The sequence below is a fragment of the Capra hircus genome, chromosome 28 (assembly GCF_001704415.2).
Source record: "Capra hircus breed San Clemente chromosome 28, ASM170441v1, whole genome shotgun sequence".
NCBI lineage: Eukaryota > Metazoa > Chordata > Mammalia > Artiodactyla > Bovidae > Capra > Capra hircus.
In genome coordinates, this window is record NC_030835.1 from 32,446,481 (window position 1) to 32,470,047 (window position 23,567).

The following is a 23,567-nucleotide window of genomic DNA, read 5'->3' on the forward strand; positions in this document are numbered from 1 at the left end:
TCTCTCACTGTAAATCAAAAGCTGGAAATGATTAAATTTAGTGAGGAAAGCATGTTGAAAGCCTAGACAGACCAAAAACTAGGCCTCTTGCACCAAACTGTTAATCAAGTTGTGAATGCAAAACAAAAGTACTTAAAGGAAGTTAAATGTGCTACTCCAGTAAACACACACATGTTAGGAAAGTGAAACAGCCTTATTATGATATGGAGAAAGTTTTAGTGATTTGGATAGAAAATGAAACAAGCCACAACATTCCCTTAAATGAAAACCTAATCCAGAGGAAGACCTAATTCTCTTTTCTTCAATTCCATGAAGGCTGAAAGAGGTGAGGAAAGCGTCAGAAGAAATGTTTGAAGTTAGCAGAGACTTGTTCATGAGGTTTAAGGAAAGAAGCTGTCTCCATACCATCAAAGTGCAAGGTGAAGCAGCAGGTGCTGATGTAGAAACTGCAGTAAGTTATCCAGGAGATCTAGCTAAGGTAGTTAGTGAAGGTGGGTATACTAAATAGATTTTCATTGTAGACAAAACAGCCTTAAACCAGAAAAAGACAGAACTTCCCTGGTGGTCCAGTGGCTAAGACTCCATGTTCCCAATGCAGGGGGCCCAGGTTTGATCCCTGGTCAGGGAACTAGATTCTGTATGCCACAACTAAGAGTTCACATGTTGCAACTAAATTTCTTACATAACGCAACTAAAAGATACCACATGCCACAGTGAGGATTCCATGTGCTGCACCTAAGATCCAGCACATCAAAATAAATAAATCTTTTTAAAAAAATCATTAAAATGTCAATAAATTTTTTTAAAATTTGAAGATGCCATCCAGGACTTTCATAGCTAGAGAGAAGTCAATGCTTGGCTTCAAAGGACAGACTGACTCTCTTGTTAGGAGCTATTGCAACTGTTGACTTTAAGTTGAAGCCAGTGCTCATTTGACATATGAAAAGTCCTAGGTCCCTTAAGAATCTTCTCTGCTTTTGCTCTGTAAATGGAAGAACAGAGCCTGGATGACAGCACATCGGTTTACAACATGGTTTGGTAAATATTTTAAGCCCACTATTGAGACTTACTGCTCAGAAAAAAAAAAAAAATTCCTTTCAAAATATTACTGTTCGTTGACAGCGCACCTAGTCATCCAAGAGCTCTGATTGAGATGTACAATGAGATTAATGTTGTTTTCAATGCCTACTAATACAACATCTGCAGCCCACAGATCTAGGAGTGGTTTTGCTGTTCACATCTTATTATTTAAGAAATACATTTTGTAAGGTTTTAGCTGCCATAGATAGTAATTCTTCTGATGGATCTGGTAAAGTAAGTTTAAAACCTTCTGGAAAGGATTCACCATTTTGGAAACCATTAGGAATGTTTCTGATTCATAGGAAGAGGTTTGTGTATCGACATTAACAGTCATTTGGAAGAAGTTGATTTCAGCCCTCATGGATGACTTTGAGGAATTGAAGACTTCAGTGGAGTAAGTAATTGCAGATATGGTAGAAATAGCAGGTGAGCTAGAATCAGAAGTGGAGCATGAAGATATTACTGAATTATTCCAATCTCTTGGTACAACTTTATTGATAAGGAGTTGCTTCTTATAAATGAGCAAAGAAAGTGGTTTCTTGAGATGGAATCTACTCTTGGTGAAAACTGTGAAACAGTCTGTTCAGTTATGGGAAGTAAATATTCAGGTACCTACCTACATTTTTTTCTAAATCATAAATTTGTAAATAAATTTCCCAGATGCAAGAGTAACCAGATATTTTGGACACCCCTATTCTCAGGTGTTAGGTCCAAAATTATTCAATAACTCATTCCTTGAGTACCTCTATAGCTTTTTATCTTATCATAGTCCTGAATGGCACTCTCTTATGTGCTAATTGTTATTCTTTTAACTATATATTTTAGATGCATACATGGTTATGCTGTGGCCCTATGTTCATGAATGTTACTCTAATATTTTTTTAATCTTCTCAGTGAAACCTACCCTAATAGCAGGAATAGGTCTTTTGTCCCCTTTGTAACCTCTATCAACTTTGCACATCTTTTCACTGCAATAACCTCTTATTGTAGTTATATGTATGTATGTTTGTTTTCAGATTATATGTACCTTGATAAAAGTAACATTGCCTTGTCTTCAGATTCCCTCAAAGTAGGAGAGTTCTTTATGGCTTGCAGGCACCAATAACTTATAACAATAGTAGGGAATATCTATTATGATATCTCTCTCTCCAACCAAGTAGAATGCAAAAGTAGACATCACACACATTTTTATTAATTCTGAATAGTGAACAGTATAACCACTTCATGCATATTTTCCATGTCTTCCAGTTATGATTACTTGAATTTGAACACAAATGTGCTATTTCAGGGATCCTTATCATTTGAGGATGTAACTGTGGGCTTCACTCAGGAGGAATGGCAGAAGCTGGACCCTGATCAGAGGACCCTGTACAGGGATGTGATGCTGGAGAACTATAGTCACCTCATCTCAGTGGGTAGGGGTTGTTTTCCATGTAGATTCCTAGTTGCACATTCTTGCTTATTGCTAAATTCTGTGGGAGCTTTTTTAGATTTGATCATATTTAGGCTTCAGATTTAGGGTGATTAGAAGGATTGTTGAAACACTATAAAGAATGTTTTTCTTTTTCTAGTAAAAGTTTGAAATGGGTGTCTGAAGTTTCATTTTCTGTTTTCTTCAGAAGCCCTAAAACCTGTGAGTCTATCCCAATTCCCATGTCATTTCCTGTTCACAGGGTATTGCATCCCTAAACCAGAACTGATCTTCAAGTTGGAACAAGGAGAGCAGCCATGGGTATTAGAGGCAGAGTCTCCAAGCCAGAGCTACCCAGGTGAGTTAGGGTGTGTTAAATAGGGCACCTGGTGACAGGTATGAATTCTTTTTATTGTTAATTGTTGCTCATATGTTCATTTTTTCATTTAACAAATATTGAGTACCCACGAGCATCACTCAGGTTTTAGGTGTTGGAAGTACATCAGTGAACTGAATTTTGTCCCTGACCTCATGGAGCTTACATTCTGATAGGGAGAGAAGGACAACCAACAAACAATAACACATGTATATACATAAAATATGCCAGTAAATACCAAGGAACTTGAGAAGGGTAAGAATGATGGAGTGTAATACTTTAGAAAGGATATCAAGAAGGGCTTTCTGATGATATCAACTTGAATAAAATGAGAATGAGAATCATGGAGAGTCTTGATGGCAAAGGTAACATCAAATGTCAGTCTACTAAGGCAGGGATGTACTTGATGTGTTTGAGGACACATAAATATCACTCTGGATTGGGGGAAATGAATGAGCAATGAGTAGTAAGAGTTGGCATTGTAAAGGTACTGGGAGCTCAAATTATGTAGGGCCATTTGGGCCATGATAAGGACTTTGATTTTATTCTGTGTGAGATGAGAAGCCATTGGCATAATTTAACCCAGTAAGCAACATACATTGATATGTCTTTTATTTATTTTTATTCTTTAAAAAATTTTTATTTTATTTTTTTACTTTACAATACTGTATTGGTTTTGCCATACATCTACATGAATCTGCCACAGGTGTACAGAATTTCCCACTCCTGAACCCCCTCCCACCTCCCTCCCCATACCATCCCTCTGGGTTATCCCAGTGCACCAACCCCAAGCATCCTGCATCCTGCATCGAACCTAGACTGGTGATTCATTTCTTATATGATATTATACATGTTTCAATGACATTCTTCCAAATCATCCCACCCTCTCCCTCGTCCACAGAATCAAAAAGTTCTGTACATCTGTGTCTCTTTTGCTGTCTTGCATACAGGGTTATCGTTACCATCTTTCTAAATTCCGTATATACGTATTAGTATATGTGAGAATTGAACTATGAAGAAGGCTGAGCGCCGAAGAATTGATGCTTTTGAACTGTGGTGTTGGAGAAGACTCTTGAGAGTCCCTTGGACTACAAGGAGATCCAACCAGTCCATTCTGAAGGAGATCAGCCCTGGGATTTCTTTGGAAGGAATGATGCTAAAGCTAAAACTCCAGTACTTTGGCCACCTCATGCAAAGAGTTGACTCACTGGAAAAGAGTCTGATGCTGGGAGGGATTGGGGGCAGGAGGAGAAGGGGACGACAGAGGATGAGATGGCTGGATGGCATCACTGACTCGATGAACGTGAGTCTGAGTGAACTCCAGGAGTTGGTGATGGACAGGGAGACCTGGCATGCTGCAATTCATTGGGTTGCAAAGAGTTGGACACGACTGAGCAACTGAACTGAACTGAACTGAACTGAACTGATACTGTATTGGTGTTTTTCTTTCTGGCTTACTTCACTCTGTATAATTGGCTCCAGTTTCATCCACCTCATTAGAAATGATTCAAATATATTCTTTTTGATGGCTGAGTAATACTCCATTGTGTATATGTACCACAGCTTTCTTATCCATTCATCTGCTAATAGACATCTAGGTTGCTTCCATGTCCTGGCTATTATAAACAGTGCTTAAATTGATCTCTCTAACTGCTGAGTGAAGAAAATATTGGGGGAAGAGGGCTGAAAGCAAGAACATCAATCAGAATAGTATTTCTGTCTGTGTAAATGTGACGGTAGCTTATCCTTGGTTGAAAGTGGTGAGGAAGAATAAAAGTGATTGGCTTCTGGATGTATTTTGAAGGTGGGAACCTATAAGATTTGCTGTTGAATTGGACAAGGAATATGAAAAAAAGAGGAGTCAAGAAAGAGTCCAAGGATTTCATCCAGAAAAACTGGATCAATGAGCACCAATTGCCAAGATTGGGAAAAAATGGGGAGAAACAGTTTGGAAGGAGTTAATAGGAGTTTAAATTGCACACATCAAGTTTCAGGTGACTATAAAATATCCAGGTTTACTTGTGAATCAGCATTTGGTTATACAAGCAGAAGTAGATTAGGAAAGAGTCCAGGTGGTAGGTATTTATTTGAAAAGTGTCAGCTATCACAGTATTTAAAGCTTCAAAATGTAGTATTTAAAGCTTCAAAATGTAGTATTTAAAGCTTCAAAATGTAGTATTTAAAGCTAAGGGATTAGATAACATCTGTCCTTAGGAGGAGGAATGCACATATTCGAAAGGTCTGAAGGCTTATACCCTGCGACACCACCTTTCAGAAGACATGAGAATGAGATGGCTCAGCAGAAAAAAGAGAAGAAGCATTTGCAGATTGGGTGGAGAATGTGGTATCCTATAGCTAAGTGAAGATAATATTTAAAGGACAGAGTGAACTTCTTTGAAGAAGGATGTGTGAAGTCAGCATTTTCTCCATCCTTGCCTTCAGGTCATCCAGAATCATTAATATAAATGAGCAATACAAATTCGGTTTATGACATTAGAGAATATCTAAAATTGCAAATCAGCACAAGTATAAAAGTGTCAAAATCACTGAAAAACTCAAGCGGGAGTATATTTATGGCAGATGGGTGGAAAACAAAAGCATTTCTCTTAGTAAGAGAAATTGGCAAAGTACTTTTTGGGGACAAAGTCAAGTAAGTACTCTTGAGGTGTGAAACCTAAATCTTTAGATTAACCACAATGTGGCACCCAGGGAGGTAGAACTTTGGATACAGTTTGATTCTGCAAAGCAGACTCATTAGGGCTAAGTGTGGAAACAGATACTTAAACCATATTTTTCAGTGGTACTCTTATTTCTCTAACAATGTAAGAAAAGACTCTGTTTGTGGGGGGGAAAAAACCCTCTCAGACACCTAAATGTGGGTTAATAAACTTAAAATGTAGTATTTAAGTAATCCTAGAACACTGAATTTAAAGCAAAAACTTACTTGATAGTAATTAGCTAGGATGTACAGTCAGTTCAGTCACTCAGTCATGTCCAACTCTTTGTGACCCCATGGACTGCTGCACGCCAGGCTTCCCTGTCCATCACCAACTCCTGGAGCTTTCTCAAACTCATGTACAGACCACCTTAAAAAATGAGAAAATGAGGAGTAAGGCTGGTAAGAGGAATGGTAGGTACAAAGGGGCCATTACCTAGTTAGCTGTGGCTCTATGATAAGCACCTCTGGTTTCACAGTCAGCAAGACTTCATAGTCTTCATGTGAGCCACTGTGACCTCAAACAGTCTGCCAGAGAGGTGGAAGGGAAGTTTCTGTCTTCTTGTTCCTCTTTCTCATTAGATAAGACTGGTCTGTAGAGTTTCTAACTCCCTCTCACTTATGGATTATATCAGACAGCCTCTCTAGGTAACTGCTGGGGAAGCCAGAGTCTTCATGGCTCCAGTTAGCTCCTTAGGCAATGTAGTCTCTGTGAAGTCAGCACAACATTTGGTATTCCTCAGTCAGTAGCTGCAGTGGTGCCAACCCTGACTCCATGATTACCAACAGAGCAAACCATTTGCTACTCTGTTGAGAAAGGAATGGAGATCTGAGTTGATCTATATACCGAGTCTGGTATGTGTGTAAAGCACTTGTTCATAAGGAATTATCCTGTTGGCCTAAGACATGGCTCTATTCCCTCTCCCAAGTAAATCTTGTCTAGTTGGCTGTTTCTTAAAAAGCTCATGTTCTTTGAAGCTGAATAATCAAAAAGGAACCAGCACAAATTTATTCAAGACAATTATAAGAAAAAAGGGGTGGAAAAGGTAACAAAAGTAGCAGATTAGATAGAGTTGTCTTATGATCATAGGGGGAAGGCAGTGGCAACCCACTCCAGTACTCTTGCCTGGAAAATCTCATGGACAGAGGAGCCTGGTAGGCTACAGTCCATGGGGTCTTGAAGAGTCGGACATGACTGAGTAACTTCACTTTCACTTTTCACTTCATGCATTGGAGAAGGAAATGGCAACCCACTCCAGTATTCTTGCCTGGAGAATCCCAGGAACAGAGAAGCCTGGTGGGCTGCTGTCTATGGGGTCTCACAGAGCTGGACATGACTGAAGCAACTTAGCAGCAGCAGCAGTATGATCATAGTAGTTATAAAGTACATAAGAAACATTATAAAATATTAAACCATGAATTTTAAATAGGAGAATGCATCAATTACTTCTGTGATAGAAGAATTCAAGAAATATGCTGCTGCTGCTGCTAAGTAGCTTCAGTCGTGTTCGACTTTATGCGACCCCATAGATGGCAGCCCACCAGGCTCTCCCGTTCATGGGATTCTCCAGGCAAGAACACTGGAGTGGGTTGCCATTTCCTTCTCCAATGCGTGAACGTGAAAAGTGAAGGTGAAGTCGCTCAGTTGTGTCCGACTCTTCGTGACCCAATGGACTGTAGCATACCAGGCTCCTCCGTCCACGGGATTTTCCAGGCAAGAGTACAGGAGTGGGGTGCCATAGCCTTCTCCGAAGAAATATGCTAGTAAGGTAGAAAACAATTATGGGATGTCAAATTCAGAAAACAGTTGAAACAAAATCAGTGAGGTAAACAAATTGGAGTAATCTTAAGGAAGAATAGGTACTGCTAAAATTATATTCAGAAAGATGAGAAAGATGAGCAAGAAGAAACTGACATAAAATTTGAAGTAAATAACAAGTAATAGAAGAGATTCAATATGCATTCCATAAAAGCAGTTCCTTCTCCAAAATAGAAAATCTTAATAACAGCCAGAGGGAAAATCACATTGCCTCCTAAGGAATGAGACACTGCTCAGTTCAGTTCAGTTCAGTCGCTCAGTTGTGTCTGACTCTTTGTGACCCCATGAATTGCAGCACGCCAGGTCTCCCTGTCCATCACCATCTCCTGGAGTTCACTCAAACTCACGTCCATCAAGTCGGTGATACCATCCAGCCATCTCATCCTCTGCCATCCCCTTCTCCTGCCCCCAATCCCTCCCAGCATCAGAGTCTTTTCCAATGAGTCCACTCTTCACATGAGGTGGCTAAAGTATTGGAGTTTCAGCTTTAGCATCATTCCTTCCAAAGAACACCCAGAACCAATCTTTAGAATGGACTGGTTGGATCTCCTTGCAGTCCAAGGGACTCTCAAGAGTTTTCTTCAAAACTACAGTTCAAAAGCATCAATTCTTCGGTGCTCAGCTTTCTTCACAGTCCAACTCTCACATCCATACATGACTACAGGAAAAACCATAGCCTTGACTAGACGGACCTTTGTTGGCAAAGTAATGTCTCTGCTTTTGAATATGCTATCTAGGTTCATTATAACTTTCCTTCCAGGGGGTAAGTGTCTTTTAATTTCATGGCTGCAATCACCATCTGCAGTGATTTTGGAGGCCCCCCCACCAAAATAAAGTCTGACACTTTCCACTGTTTCCCCATCAATTTCCCATGAAGTGAGGGGACCAGATGCCATGGTCTTAGTTTTCTGAATGTTGAGCTTTAAGCCAACTTTTTCACTATCCTCTTTCACTTTCATCAAGAGGCTTTTTAGTTCCTTTTCACTTTCTGCCATAAGGGTGGTGTGAGACACTGCTAGAGACATCTAAATTGAAGGAACAAAAAAAAGTGTCAATCTAGAATAATGAACTCTGGAAACTATTTTTTAAAGAATGAGATTTGTCTAAGAGAAATAAAGCCAGATACTAGTTAAAGGCAATATAGATTTTATTCATTAGCTATTGCAGTAAGGGGATAAAGTTTTGTGGTTTTTTTTTTAAATAAAACTGACTTCAACTCTAAATACAGCAAAGACAGCTGAAGATTTGTAGCCAACAGAGTGAAGGGGTAAGTGAATAGAAAATTACTAAGAGTTAACATCAAGGGTAGGAGATTCTTGCTAAACTGACCTTATAGAATTCTTGCTAAATTCAGGCTAAGGGTTTATATATCAAGGTTGAAACATGAGGAACTTTGGGTGAGGAAATACCAAGGGTGAGGAGATTCTCCCTAGACTGACAAGGATTCTTGCTAAAACTGCTCAGGAGAAACAGACACAAAAGGCCAAGGTTGAGACCTAGTCAAGAATAGGTCTCAGAGGAGCTTAACTAAAATTTAGTCAAGGAGAGAATCTTTGTCAGGATATATTGTTACATTTGGATTGGTCGTGAAATAAATTATAGAAGCAATACCTTTTATTGTACAATTTCGTTAGTAAAATTGTAACAGAGATACTACAGGAAGAGAAAGAAAATGAAACCAAAGAATATTTGAGAGGAGTGGTAAGTAACAATATATTAGTAAACTTATGGGTAAGTCTAAGCAATATATGGGTAAAAATAATTATGATACCTAATTTGTAAGGCTAAAAAAGACTATGATATACTAAAAGACAGTTTCATAATTGAATTGGGAGTTGATCAAATTGCATTTGATTCTTCTGTTAGAAAAAGAGATTCAGATTATAGAATCACTTTAGATTTTAAGTTAAATATTAATGACAAAATTTAAGGGACAGCCACCTAAAGTGGAGAAACGTGTGTGTAACCTTCAAAGTTGTATAGAGGAGAAAATGAAAAAGATAACAAAAAACCAAATCAGTCTAAAACAAAGGAAGAAAGGTACAGTAGAAGTAGTGGTAAAGCTGACAGATATAAAGCAGAAAGTAAAATTTGACCGACAATGTGATATAATAATGACCATAATTGTATAAGGACTAGATTTACCAATCAGAAGTAAAATTGTCACATTGGATCTTCAAAAATAAAATAATCTATAAGACATCAGGTTTTAGTGACTTGATATTTGTCTTTAGCATCTTTTGCTTTTGCAGTATTCAGTGTTTTACCTGTCTGCAGAGTATGTCTCACAGGATACTCCAATTCCTCCAGTATGGCAAGCACTACTGTTGAAATCATCATTCACAAAGCACAATCTTCCCTGGTGGCTCAGATGGTAAAGCATCTGTCTATAATGTGGGAGACCTGAGTTCAATCCCTGGGTTGGGAAGATCCCCTGGAGAAGGAAATGGCAATCCACTGCAGTACTATTGCCTGAAAAATCCCATGGACGGAGGAGCCTGGTAGGCTACAGTCCACAGTGTCACAAAGAGTCGGATACGACTGAGTGACTTCACTTTCACTTCCATGAACCTTCTACTGTTACAACTGACATATCATCATTTTATTTTTCTCTCATCCTTTCTTACAGATATTATTGTTATACTTTTGTAAAAGTGTTAAAAAATATTTTTATTTTCTCATTTTCCACTGAGACCACCCAAAACACTAACTATATTCTTTTAGTTTGTTCTAATTTCTAAATGAAATTATATCATGTTATTAACTTGAGTTACCTTTTTCCCAAAATGTAATGTATGACATTTAAGTTTTTCTCTTTTAATCATGCTTAAAATACTGCTATATCTCATCTCTGTGGAACAAAACTGGGAGTGCTAAACTCCCATTTAATCTTTCCTGAATATGATCCATATATATGCTTTCCTTTCCTACAGCTGTGTCTTGGATTCTGTGTGCTTAATGATTCTCATGAATTAGTATGTGAAAGTACATGGAGCAGAGCCTGGGTTGTGGTGATAGTTTGTTAATTTTCCTGTTATTGTCATTATTAACATTTTTTAGCTTTTGTTCTTTACTTTCCTTTTTAGATTGTTTCTTGATTTTGATTTTGTTTCCCCAGCTTTTATGAAATATTTCTTGCTTGTTTTGATTTGCCTTATCAGCTATAAATTCTGATTCTTGATAGTGTATGGATATTGAATGAGGCTATTTTCTTATCTATGTTATGCTTTCTCCAAAGAGAGCCTATCTTATTTTGTTATATAACTTATGTGTGTTGTGTTAGTCGCTCAGTCATGCCCAACTCTTTGTGACCCCATGAACTGCAATCCACCAGATTCCTCTGTCCATGAGATTTTCCAGGCAAGGATACTGGAGTGGGTTGCCATTTCCTTCTCCAGGGGATCTTCCCAACCCAGGGATCGAAACCGGGTCTCCGGCACTGCAGGCAAATTCTTTACCAACTGAGCTATAAGATATTAGATCATTTCTTAATTGTAACTCCTGATGAATGAGAGGCCCTTCATATTGATTCATTCAGAAAACACTGCAAGAAAATAACTTTTCAATTCAGATATTGAGTTATAAACCTCTAGATTCTTGTTCAGAAATTAAAGGTTTGAATAAAACTTGAGATTTGTGTTTTGAAAAACACACAGCTTGTTAAGGACCACTAATTCCAGTACTCAAAGGAAACCAGAGGTAATTACTTGTAATCATAGGTTACAGTTAGAAAAAGGAGGAGAAAAAAAAGACAGCTGAATATTTTAAATTTTAGCAGTTATTAGAGGGTATTTATGCTACAAAGGAGTATTGTTCAGTGTTGTGACAGAATTAGATGTACAGAATGTAATTATTTTTAAATTTCAATGTAAATATAACTTGAAATTATAGAGATATTGTAAAGATTTATTTGGAAACAGATATGACACAGTGTAATTTCCCTGATGTTTAATGTTTAGGTTCTGAGCAAAGCCAAAATAGAAATGTAAGCCTATTTACTGAAAGTCTTGGTTGAACTTGAACAATTTCTGGCAACTTAATAGTCTGTCATTTTGAGAAAGAATATATTTATTATGGCTTTATGGAGTGATAGTATAGATATCCAACATGAATATAGTTGGTAAAAAGTATTTTTTCCCCTAGAGTTGTACCTATAGTCTATTTAGTCTAATGGTGCTTGGAGACAAAGGGCTCTGGACAGGTTTTTGAGTAAGGTCATTGTTGTTGTATTGGACATACTGAATAGGAAGATAATAAGGTGAAGTCTAGCTGAGAATTCTTAGGGTAAATAAATATAAGTATCAGTAATTATTTTAGGTTAGGTCCTCCATGGTTTTAAATATAAATAAAACCCAGAAATGCAGAGATATGTTTAGAAGTTTTAAAAATGTATTAATGTATTAAATTCATCACAGCAAATTTAAGATGAGGAAAAGTTAGCATTTGATAGTAGGTAAGATAACTTTTGCAGAAACTTAGAGAATCAGATGAATATACCAAAACTGAAAACAAATAGATCTGGCCCTCTTTCAATCTTTTTTGTCTCTTTGATTTTACATTCCTGGTAGACATTTGTAGACTGTAAGTCACATGAGTAGAGGGATAAGTTAGTAGGCTGTTACAGGTCTTCTTAAGCAGGAACAAATTGGTGCTTTTCTATAAATTTAATTTGGAATTAACAGTATAATAATATATAAAAATTAAAATAATTTAAAGAAGAGAATTCAACTAGAAACACTGGAAACATGTAAAGCATAGAGATTTAGCTATAGTATATTAAGTATAAGAAAATTAGATAAAGTCTAATTTGTTTCCTTCAAAAGATCAAGTCAATCCTCTGATATCTCTCCAGGGTACTCTTATATACTAACCTTCATTTCTTTTCTGGTTTTCTGCATTTCCCAGACCTGACTCAGTCTTTTTTCCCTAAAATATGTCTTCCTTTATTCACTGTGCTTTTATTTATTTTTAACCTCCATATTAAGTCTTGAAGTATTTACCTATGTAAACATTGTCAAATGTAGATGTCTTTATTCTGAGTTTTTATTCCCCATTTCCACTGTGTCAAGTTTTGTTTCTTTCTTCTAAGCTAAAAGAATGGGGCACACAGACATCTTGTATTACTCTTATTTAAAGAAACTGAGTCAGTCATATGAAAGGGTATTTGTATATAAGGGTAAGTTTATCATAATTATAATAAAGTTAATAACATACAGTTTTTTGCTCATTTATAGAAGTCTGCAGGATTGTTAACCAGCTGGAACAGAGTCAGGAAATGCACAACAGACATTTCTGGCAAGCTCCATTTATCAACAACAAAACACTGACTATAGAGAGAAGTAATGTATTAGGAAAAATGTTTAATTTCAACACATACCCAGTTTCTTTCATAAAAATACCCTGTAAATGTGACACAAGTGGGATGAATTTGAAATATATTTCAGAATTAATTATTGAGAAAAACTATTTAAGAAAGAAGTCTGATGATCTCAGTGCATATGAAAACTTATTCCTTCATGTTAACCATGAAAAAGCTCATGTAAGAGAGAAACCTTATGAATTAATTAAGAATAGAAAGTATGTCAGTCAAAATGAAGACTTCTTTCCATATGAGAAAATTAAACATGTAGAGCAGTCTTTTGAATATAAAGAATGTGGTGAAAATTTCTGTGAGATGACAGTTTTCATCACATATAAACAAGCTCACAGAAGACAAGGTCCTTATGAACATAATGAATGTGATAAAACATTCTGTAATTATTCAATTCTCATGGTCCATAAGATAAGAGAAAGTCTTTATGAGTTTAATGAATATGGCAAAACCTTTGAAAAGGTGTCTCTCTTGAAACATTTGAAGCTGAAAGATTATGAACATAATGACAAAGTGGATAATTTCAGCAGATCAAACTTTCTTGACACAGGAGAGAGAACATTTGAATGTAACAACCTGGGGGAACCTTTCTGGAAGTCAGTTCTTAATGTAACTCAGAAAACGTGCATAGGAGACAAAGTCTATGAATGTAATGAATGTGAAAAAGCATTCTGTGAAAAGTCAAAACTCACCAAACATCAGAGAGTACATACAGGAGAGAAACATTTTGAATATAATGAATGTGGGAAATGCTTCTCTAGGAAATCCCTTCTCACTTTACATCAGAGAATCCACACTGGAGAGAAACCCTATGAATGTAATGTATGTGGAAAATCCTTCTCTAGGAATTCACACCTCATAATTCATCAGAGAACTCCCACAGGAGAGAAACCCTATGAATGTAAAGAATGTGGAAAAAGCTTCTACCATAAGTCATATCTCACAGTACACCAGAGAATTCACACAGGGGAGAAACCCTATGAATGTAGTGAATGTGGGAAAACCTTCATAAGCAACTCAGTTCTTACAATACATCAGAAAACACACACAGGTGAGAAATCCTATAAGTGTAATCAGTGTGGGAAATTCTTCTCCAGGAATTCATGCCTTACAATACATCAGAGAACTCACACAGGTGAGAAACCATATGAATGTAAGGTATGTGGGAAAACCTTTTGTCCTAAGTCAGATGTCACCAAACACCATAAAACTCACATGGGGGAAACCCTATAAATGTAATGAGTATGGGAAAACCTTCAGTCACAATTCAGGCCTAAAAGTACACCAGAGAACACACACAAAGGAGAAACCCTATGAATATAATGAATGTGGGAAATCATTCTCTGAGAAATCGATCCTCATGGTACATCAGAGAATACATACCGGGGAGAAACCTTACAAGTGTAATGAATGTGGAAAAACCTTTTACAATAAGTCAGATCTCACTAAACGCCAGAGAACTCACACAGGTGAGAAACCCTATGAATGTAAGGAATGTGGGAAATTCTTCTCTAGAAATTCATATCTTCCAGTTCACCAGAGAACTCACACAGGGGAGAAACCCTATGTGTGTAAAAAATGTGGGAAAACCTTCTACTATAAGTCTGACTATATGGTACATAAGAGAACACACAGAGGGGAGAAGTCTTATTACTGTGATCAGTGTGGGAAAACCTTCACTTGCAATTCGGTCCTCAGATCACATCAGAGAACTCACACAGGGGAGAAGCCCTATGAATGCAACGGTTGTGGGAAATCTTTCTCTGAAAAATCAGTCCTTACTGTACATCAGAGAATACACACGGGAAAAACCTTATAAGTGTAATGAATGTGGGAAGCCCTTCTATCATAAGTCAGATCTCACTAAACATCAGAGAACACACACAGGGGAAAAACCCTATGAATGTAGTCATTGTCAGAAAACCTTCAGTTGCAACTCAGGTCTCAAAGTACATCAGAGAAAGCACATAAGGGAGAAAGCCTATGAATGTACTGAATTTGGGGAAACCTCTAAGAAATTAGTTCTCACAGTACATTCAAAATTACATACAGGGGGAAAATCTTTTAAATATATTAATAGCAATGAGAGAAATCTTAGTACCTAGCTATTCATACCTTGAAGTACTGTGGGAAATTCATACAGGACATGACCCTTATTAATGTAAAGTGGTAAATTTTTTACTCTAAGTCATATTCCAAAGCAAATGAAAGAGTTACCATGAGAGAAATTACTATGAATGTGATGAATATTGTTAATAAGACAACTTTAAATGAATACATGTGGAAGAAACCCTGCTAATATATGTAGGGAGTGTGTGGAAATATAAATTAAGGCTTATTAAATAACTTAAGTAGGAGATAATCTTATGAATCAAATAGATGTGGGAAAATTTTCTTCCAGAAGTTGGCCACTACTAATAGATATACCACACCTGGGAAAAGCTGTCAACATCTTATATATTTTTTGAGACCTTCATACACAAGTTGTACTTATTGCATATCAGGCAAATAATAGGGATGTGGGAAAGGTATGTGGGAAAACCTTTTGTCCTAAGTCAGATGTCACCAAACACCATAAAACTCACATGGGGGGAAACCCTATAAATGTAATGAGTATGGGAAAACCTTCAGTCACAATTCAGGCCTAAAATTACACCAGAGAACACACACAATAATACAGCCTATGTTTAAAAAGTGCCATTTTATTGAACAAAGAAATTGATACTGAGATGAAATCTTAAAGATTCTTTGAATGTGAAGGTTTTAACAGAATTCAGATTTTATCATAGCTGAAGTTTGTTTTGAAGGAAGTCTATCAACTTAGGAAATATGGACACAAATTTTCCTCTTTTTAAATGTTATGTTTTGTACTAATTTCAAAATTTTTCATAGAAATAAAACTGAAAATAGACATTTACAAAAATATTAACTGTGGAATGTGAAGCTTTTTTAAAAGCACACATTGAATAATCTTCTAAGTCTCTGGTTTTACTTTTGGAGAAACATATGTCAGCTCATGGTCCTCCCCATCATGAGTTATTACATGTGTTTGATGAATTTAAACCCCAACGGTGTTATTACTCATGCAAATACAGTTCCTGCATGTCTGTATTTTCCTATCTGCGGTTCTGTGGTTGGTTGAATCCACAGATGCAGAACCTGAGGGTATGGAGGGCCTACTGTGAAAGACTTGAGCATCAGCTGATTTTGTTATTTGAAGAGATATCCTAGAGCCAATCCCCAGCAGATGCTGAGGGGTGACTGTACTGCATAATGGTTTGGTTCAGCCCCAGGCCTACCTCTGGGGCATCTCAGAATGGACTAGATACACATCAGAACAGTTGCCAGGATCAGCAAGAGGTAGCTTTGAGACTGCTTCTGCTTCCTCTTACTATGTTCAGTAACCAGAAACATTGAGTAAATGAAGCTGGTGTACTGGCTAGAATACTCTAGTATATATGACCTCAGTGCCCCCCATCCAGATTCACAGGAAGCTTTTCATAGTCCATTCTGCAAACTGTAACCATTGCCATCTTCCACAGATTCTAAATTTGGTTAATACTGATCCCACACATCTTATACTTTTACAATAATGCACATATATCATTGCATGTATATATGTGTAATAACATTGTTTTACAAGTAATATCAGTGAGAATGTTTTATACAACTTGCTTTTGTCTTCAAATGTGTGGTTTTGGTATTTATACATGTGGGTATATTTTGCTTTAGTGGATTCATTTTAATAAAACAACCCAAACTAAAAAGTGGCAAATGATTTGAACTGATGCTTCACAAAATAAGATATGCAGTGGCCAATAAATAAGTGAAAAATGCCTAACATCATTATTCATTAGGGATATTCAAATGAAAACCACAATTAAATAAAATAGCTATTAGAATAGCTATATAAAAAAGTGACAATATGAAGCATTGACGAAACTGTGGAACAACTGCAACTCCTGCACACTGCTCACCGAAATGTAAAATGGAACAACCATGTCAGAAAAGCTTGACACTACATATAATAACTGTAACAACCCAGAAATCTTGCTCTTCAGTATTTAACCAATCAATATAAAAACAGATGTCTACACAAAAATACACATTAAGTTTATTACAGCTATAATAAAAAACTAGAAACAATAGATGAATGAATAAATAAATTGTAATATATGCATACAATAGAATACCACTCAGCAATAAAAATGAAGGTGTTCACTGCTCCTTTCAAACTGAGTGACTGCATTTCTATAGTATGGTTAGAGGGACAGCCACGAGCCAGAATATGGAAAACCAGTAAACTTTTGTGGAAGAATGAGGGAAAATGACAATCTAGCATAAGTTAACAGTTTCCTAAATATAAATCATATACTTAACAGTTACATATTTTTAAAAGTTCTTCTGTCATTGCTAATGACATAAAACTTCTCATTTGAAGGCAAGACCACCACATTTTGTTTGTGTAGGGAGGGTGAGTAGGGGAATGTTCTTAAAATTGGTATCAGTTCAGTTCAGTTCAGTTACTCAGTTGTGTCAAACTATTTGTGACCCCACGGACTGTAGCATGCCAGGCTTCTGTGTCCATCACCAACTACTGGAGCTTGCTCAAACTCATGTCCATCAAGTCAGTGATGCCATCCAACCATCTCATCTTCTGTCATCCCCTCTCCTTCTGCCTTCAATCTTTTTCAGCATCAGGGTCTTTTCTGATAAAATTGGTATAATTATTCTTAAAAAATAGAAGTACTTCTTTGGTGAAGCCTCAGTACCCATTCAGTTTGCTGTAATAATCTGTAAGCAGAACAGCAATACATTGCTGGGCCTTGATTCCAGTAATGTCAGGTACCACATCCTTTTCTCACAGTCCTCTGAATGATTTTTAAGAAAATATTCTAAAGGAGGACATGTAAAAGCAAAGAAAAACAAAGGAGGATTTCAAGATCCCTGTTTAAGATTTATTTTTAAAAAGTGCCTAGTATTTTGAATTACAAAAGCTGTCATCCTGTGGGCCTGCTGGACACTAGACTATGTTTTCTACCCCTTTAATGATAAAGATCACCTCACAAAAAGAGAATTTCTGCTTACTGGCTGGAAAAATGTCCCTTTACTTGATTTTCAAGTGCAATCAGTTGTCCAGTTCCTCTAGATAAGTCTTTCCGTATTTTAAACACATACCATTTCCATTTTGTAATTACATCTAGGTTAAAATTTATTGTCTTATACTGCATCTTGAAGTAGAGTCATTAGTGTTTGGAGTTCTCATTTTAAGCCCTCAATGCTGCCACATTCAGTGCATCCACCACCGGCAATGGATTTGGGCTAGGAAAACATACATCCTGGTACAGAGGAACTTGGGAAAAATGGTCATTCTCCAACAGTGGTAGTCCATCTCTGTGCATGGATGGGTGTGTGCTCCCTTTTGTAAGATTTTGGAGGGAGTTTAGGGAATATGTTGAGAAGTGCTTTGTCATCAAGGAACAGGTGACCCAGCAGTGGAATGCAGGTCCACTTCTTGTGTTGGTGGTGATGGCAGATGCCTTCTTGTGGCATGTGACGAAGGTATTTGAGGAGGAGGTGGTGTAAAGGGGAAAGGGCCCTTTGGGACAAAGACATTACTATGGTCACTTTTTTCCCCAAAGTGGGAGGTTGGAGGTATAGTGGTGAGTTTAAGAAAACATCAGGTGTCCTCATGGGTTCTCTTGGAGGTAACAAGGGAGAGCTTTCAGGAGGGCCTGAAATAGAGGTCTGATCTGATACTGAATATTGTGGTGAATGGGCTTTTGGCATGGGTTGCCCCGGAGGAATTGCTGGGTGGCTATCTAAATGCTTAGACGTCATCTTTGATGGTGAAGATTCTGCTGGAGCAGATTCTTGTCATCTTAGTGAAGGAACAGGAGGGTAGGAACAGGCACTTCATCAGTGCTCTTGGTTAAACTTATAGATGATACTGAAGCAGATCTTGAATGAAAGGGCTTAAATGGTCAGAATCAGGTATGCTGCAAACATCTGTGGTACTGGAAGCACCAGAAGCAGGAGAAGGTGTTGATGGTGTTCTTGGAGAATTTGGTGCAGATGCTATATTTTCTGTTTCAATTTCAGGGGTTCTACTTTAATTATTTTTCCTTGGCTCTTGCTGTGGAGGTGTGAGATGTCTCATAGTACCTGGTCTTGGGTTTAATGGACAAATACTGGGAGATTTTAGTGAATGGCTATATTCTTTTGGAAATCTTGGGAGAGGCTTAGGGTTTCATGGTTCTGTTTCTAGGTATTTGTTGAAAAGATAGTCTGTAAATTCTTTTTCCATGCTGTTTCCCATTGGATTCAAGTTTTCAAAGAACTTTTTGATACCTGATTTTAGTCGTAAACAATAAGACTGATTTTGGTATTTCTGGATTTCACCTGCAATTTTCTGCAGTGTTCTTCCCTTTACTAAAGTTTATAAGCTCTTTTCCATGCCTTTTTAGGATCTCAGGACTGGCTTCTTCTGTTTTCAAGATATTAGATAAATTCCAAAGAAAGGCACTTATGGTGGATTAACAGACCTGAGTTTTGCCAAATATTTCTCTTTTTTTCCCCTCAAATGTTTCTTACAGTGATCTTCCCATAGTTCATGAACTGTTTGTAAAATTTTCTTTTGGCAGCTTTGTATTTGCTCAAACATGTGGTCTAGTCTGTAAACAAGTAATTTAACAGCACAGCCAACCTCAAGGACACCATTGACGTTCAGCTCTTGAAAGACTTGCAGAATCTCAATTATTCAGCTCACAACAGCTACTTTTTCTTCTAAGTTTTCAGTCTTTATATTTCTCAAACCACAGAGTGAAATTAATGGTATGCTGGATCATTTTCAGAAGGGTAGGAGAATTAATCTCTTTGTTTTCTTTTGCTCACATACTTTCAACTAACTCTGATGACTGTACAGTTTGATATAAATCTGATTCAAATAGAGTGAGCTGTTGAGCAATTTCTGTTGGTTTAAGGAGAGCAGGTCAAAAGTCTCTATGTGGTCAAAATTCTCTCTTTCCACCAGGTCTGCTTATATGCCATTCATCCATGGGAGGTGAACTCTGAAATGTAATATTATGACCTGGTCCATTGTCTCTTACAATTCAGTTCTTTTCCTTTTGATTATTTTGGTGATGGATTCGACCCATTTTTTCATTGCTTTACCTCTTACTGTTCCAATAAATTCCTCCATTATCTGCAAGTGATCTGAATCTCTTTCAAAATCATAGTGGTGCACTACTCAGTGCCAACATACATTTAATGCTCACACCTGCACAGGCTGTATATATATTTTTCTAAACCTTTTTCAGTTCTGCACTCAAGGGCTAATCTCTAAAGCTATGCAGTCAGCTTCTGTTGGCTCAGACTCTGGAATTTCAAACCTTTCTATTAAAAGACTCAGTAGTTCTTAAGGTTTACAAAAGGATCTATATGTTGTAAGAAATGTCTGAACAAAATTGGGATCTATGTATATTTGGTATGTGAACCTCTCTGTAAGTTTAATAACAATTCCTGCTTTGATGACTGGAATTCCAGCTTTGGGCTACTTGTTTTCTTCAAATATGATATTTTCTTCAGAATTAGGCTCTGCAAATCTATAAACATCAGCACTAGGGAGCCTCATCTGCTCCTCCTTTTCTTCCTAAAGTATTGTCGCATCAACCATCCTTTCCAGTGTTCTCTGATATGATAAAGATATCAATGCTGCCATCCAACTGTTTTTCTCTTCATCTCACTTGGCAGAAAACATAACAGTATTTTCATCTTTTAAATTATTTCAAAAGCATGCTTGTACTCACTCGTGTCATCTTTGTCATTAATTTGTAGCTTTCTCATAAAAAACTTTTCTTTAAAGGTGATGTTTTGCATTGCTAGCACCAGGAAGTTTTAGCTACCCATGATTTGATTTACAGCAAATCATTAAGCCATCAAAGAGAAATACATTTCTTTCATGTTTCTCCTACATGTGTAAGAGTTCCTTCCATTGCAAATTCATTGCAGCACTGTCCAGCGTCCTTTCCTCCCAACCATCAATATTTTTCTGAATCTCATTCATTTTCTTGATTGCTAGTTGTTTCCCCTTCATTTGCTGACTGTAAATCCAACATGCAGATTCACCCAGTCTACATTTTCCAAGACTTTTAGAACATACTTTTTTCCTATACCACTATGAACATTAAGCAAAGCTGTTATTGCTTGTTTCAAACATTCCTTGTCTTCTTGTTCTTCACTCTTATTACTGCTTCAGAAATTTGAAGTAATGTAGACAGTGGTAAATGGGCTAGAAGTAGCCTGGGTAAAACATATTGAACAGCTTCTTTGAAACCTTTGCCTATTGACTGAGAAGATTGGGGGCAAGAGGAAAAGGGGGTGACAGAGGAAGGTGGTTGGATGACATCACTGACTCAATGGACGTGAATTTGAGCAAACTCAAGGAGATGGTGAAAGACAGGGAAGTCTGGCATGCTGCAGTCCATGAGGTTGCAAAGAGTTGGACATGACTTAGTGACTGAAAAACAACAAGAGTGCCACTCCAGGCTTTGATAACTGACTAAGGAAATGATCATGAAAACCAGGTCATAGAATATCTCGAGTGTATGATTCAAATGGATCAAATGCCAGTTCCTCTGCTGTCTTCAAAGCAGCTTCCTACTAATGGATGGTGACTACCTTCATCTGTCATTTCTACAGTATCTTCTATATGGCCCAGTAACTTTCCATGAGGTTCTTGTATATCCACTATATGACCAAATGTATTTTCTACATCATTAGCTGAAAAACAGTTTTGTGTTAATGACAAAATGCTCTCTAAAATTGTTTATAATTTAATTTCCCTTATGTATGTCAAATTTCTGCCATAAATGCTTTTACAAAATCATAATAACATTGCTCTCCTGAGGTGGAAGGCTCTTTCATAAGTTAAAGATAATATATCTTCTACATCTTGATGAACCATATCCATCAATACTTTATCAGCATATATTGCCACTTTAATATCTTGTTTTGTAATTTCATAATGCTGTATATTTTGCACCAACTTTTAAAATGTCTGCAGAAATCTATTCTAACACTGTAAACAGAAACCTGGTGGTCAGTTTTATAATCTAGGACCTCCTTTAACAAAAGATGAATTTTTTTCTACTGGGAGAGAGAAAAAATTTCTTTGCTTCCTCTTTTTAGTATCCGACTGGGCATCAACTATTGCCCATTTATCAACTGGATGAGGCAAACTTTTTTGAACATGTTCCTCTACATCTGAAGAACTTAGGGGCTGAGCTTGACATTGCATATTTAATTGCTAAATTAATTCTTCAGCATACCGGAGAGCATCATCACTAGACTCAACGGTAGGATGAACTTGCCCCTGAACGTTTTTCAACGTAGACACCAGCAGCCCCCACTTGGGCGCACTCTTTTCATCTAAAAATTCAGAGTAGCTGCTGCGCCGGCATGCCCCCGCCTCCGGGCAGGGAGAGGGCCAGCGGTGGCCGGGCTGGAGGAGTCACCAGAGGGTGAGCTCCTAGCGCAGAACGGGGCTGCAGTCTCAGCGGATGGCCTGGACGCCGCAGGAGGCCGAGCTGCCGGGCTAGCCCTGGAAATGAGGCTGGGGGTGAGGCTGGCGCCTGGCCACCCATCCTACTGGCACCGGCTGAGGAGAGAGAATGCAGCCGGTAGGTGGCGGTGGCGGCCTCATCGGGCAACACGACCCAAGGACCCGGCCTCACCCATCTCCGGCCCGCCGTCGCCTCCCTAGGTTGCTCTCCACTGCAGTCGCTGGACTCCCGGCTGGTCGGCCCCAGTTGCAGAGCCGGTGGCTGTGGGAGGGATGCGGAGGGACGCTCCAGCCTGGCCCATTTTCTTTAAAATTGTTTTCTGTTGCCATATACTCCACAGCTATTTCCCATTAAATTCTGAAAGAGATGGGCATACTAGACCCCCTGACTTGCCTCTTGAGAAACCTATATGCAGGTCAGGAAGCAACAGTTAGAACTGGACATGGAAGAGCAGACTGGTTCCAAATAGGAAAAGGAGTACGTCAAGGCTGTATATTGTCATCCTGCTTATTGAACTTCTATGCAGAGTACATCATGAGAAATGCTGGGCTGGAAGAAGCACAAGCTGGAATCAAGATTGTCGGGAGAAATATCAATAACCTCAAGTATGCAGATGACACCACTCTTACGGCAGAAAGTGAAGAGGAACTAAAAAGCCTCTTGATGAAAGTAAAAGAGGAGAGTGAAAAAGTTGGCTTGAAGCTCAACATTCAGAAAACGAAGATCATGGCATCCAGTCCCATCACTTCATGGGAAATAGATGGGGAAACAGTGGAAACAGTGTCAGACTTTATTTATTTATTTTTTGGCTCCAAAATCACTGCAGATGGTGATTGCAGCCATGAAATTAAAAGACGCTTACTCCTCGGAAGGAAAGTTATGACCAACCTAGATAGCATATTCAAAAGCAGAGACATTACTTTGCCAACAAAGGTCCATCTAGTCAACGCTATGGTTTTTCCAGTGGTCATGTGTGGATGTGAAAGTTGGACTGTGAAGAAAGCTGAGCGCTGAAGAATTGATGCTTTGGAATTGTGGTGTTGAAGAATACTCTTGAGAGTCTCTTGGACTGCAAGGAGATCCGACCAGTCCATTCTAAAGATCAATCCTGGGTGTTCATTGGAAGGACTGATGCCAAAGCTGAAACTGCAATACTTTGGCCACGTCACGTGAAGAGTTGACTCATTGGAAAAGACTCTGATGCTGGGAGGGATTGGGGGCAGGAGGAGAA

The 23,567-nt window shown here is 37.9% G+C and overlaps 1 protein-coding gene and 1 pseudogene across 1 annotated transcript; one reads left to right on the forward strand and one right to left on the reverse strand.

The window, feature by feature from the left end:
• Positions 1,491–18,359, forward strand: LOC102171842 (zinc finger protein 33B-like). The gene is given in 9 exon segments (XM_018042162.1): positions 1,491–1,506; positions 2,097–2,149; positions 2,369–2,495; positions 2,754–2,849; positions 12,637–13,993; positions 13,995–14,579; positions 14,581–14,823; positions 15,360–15,467; positions 18,203–18,359. Coding segments are annotated over 9 exon segments (2,742 nt in total).
• On the reverse strand, positions 18,764–22,476 carry LOC102171573 (annotated as a pseudogene).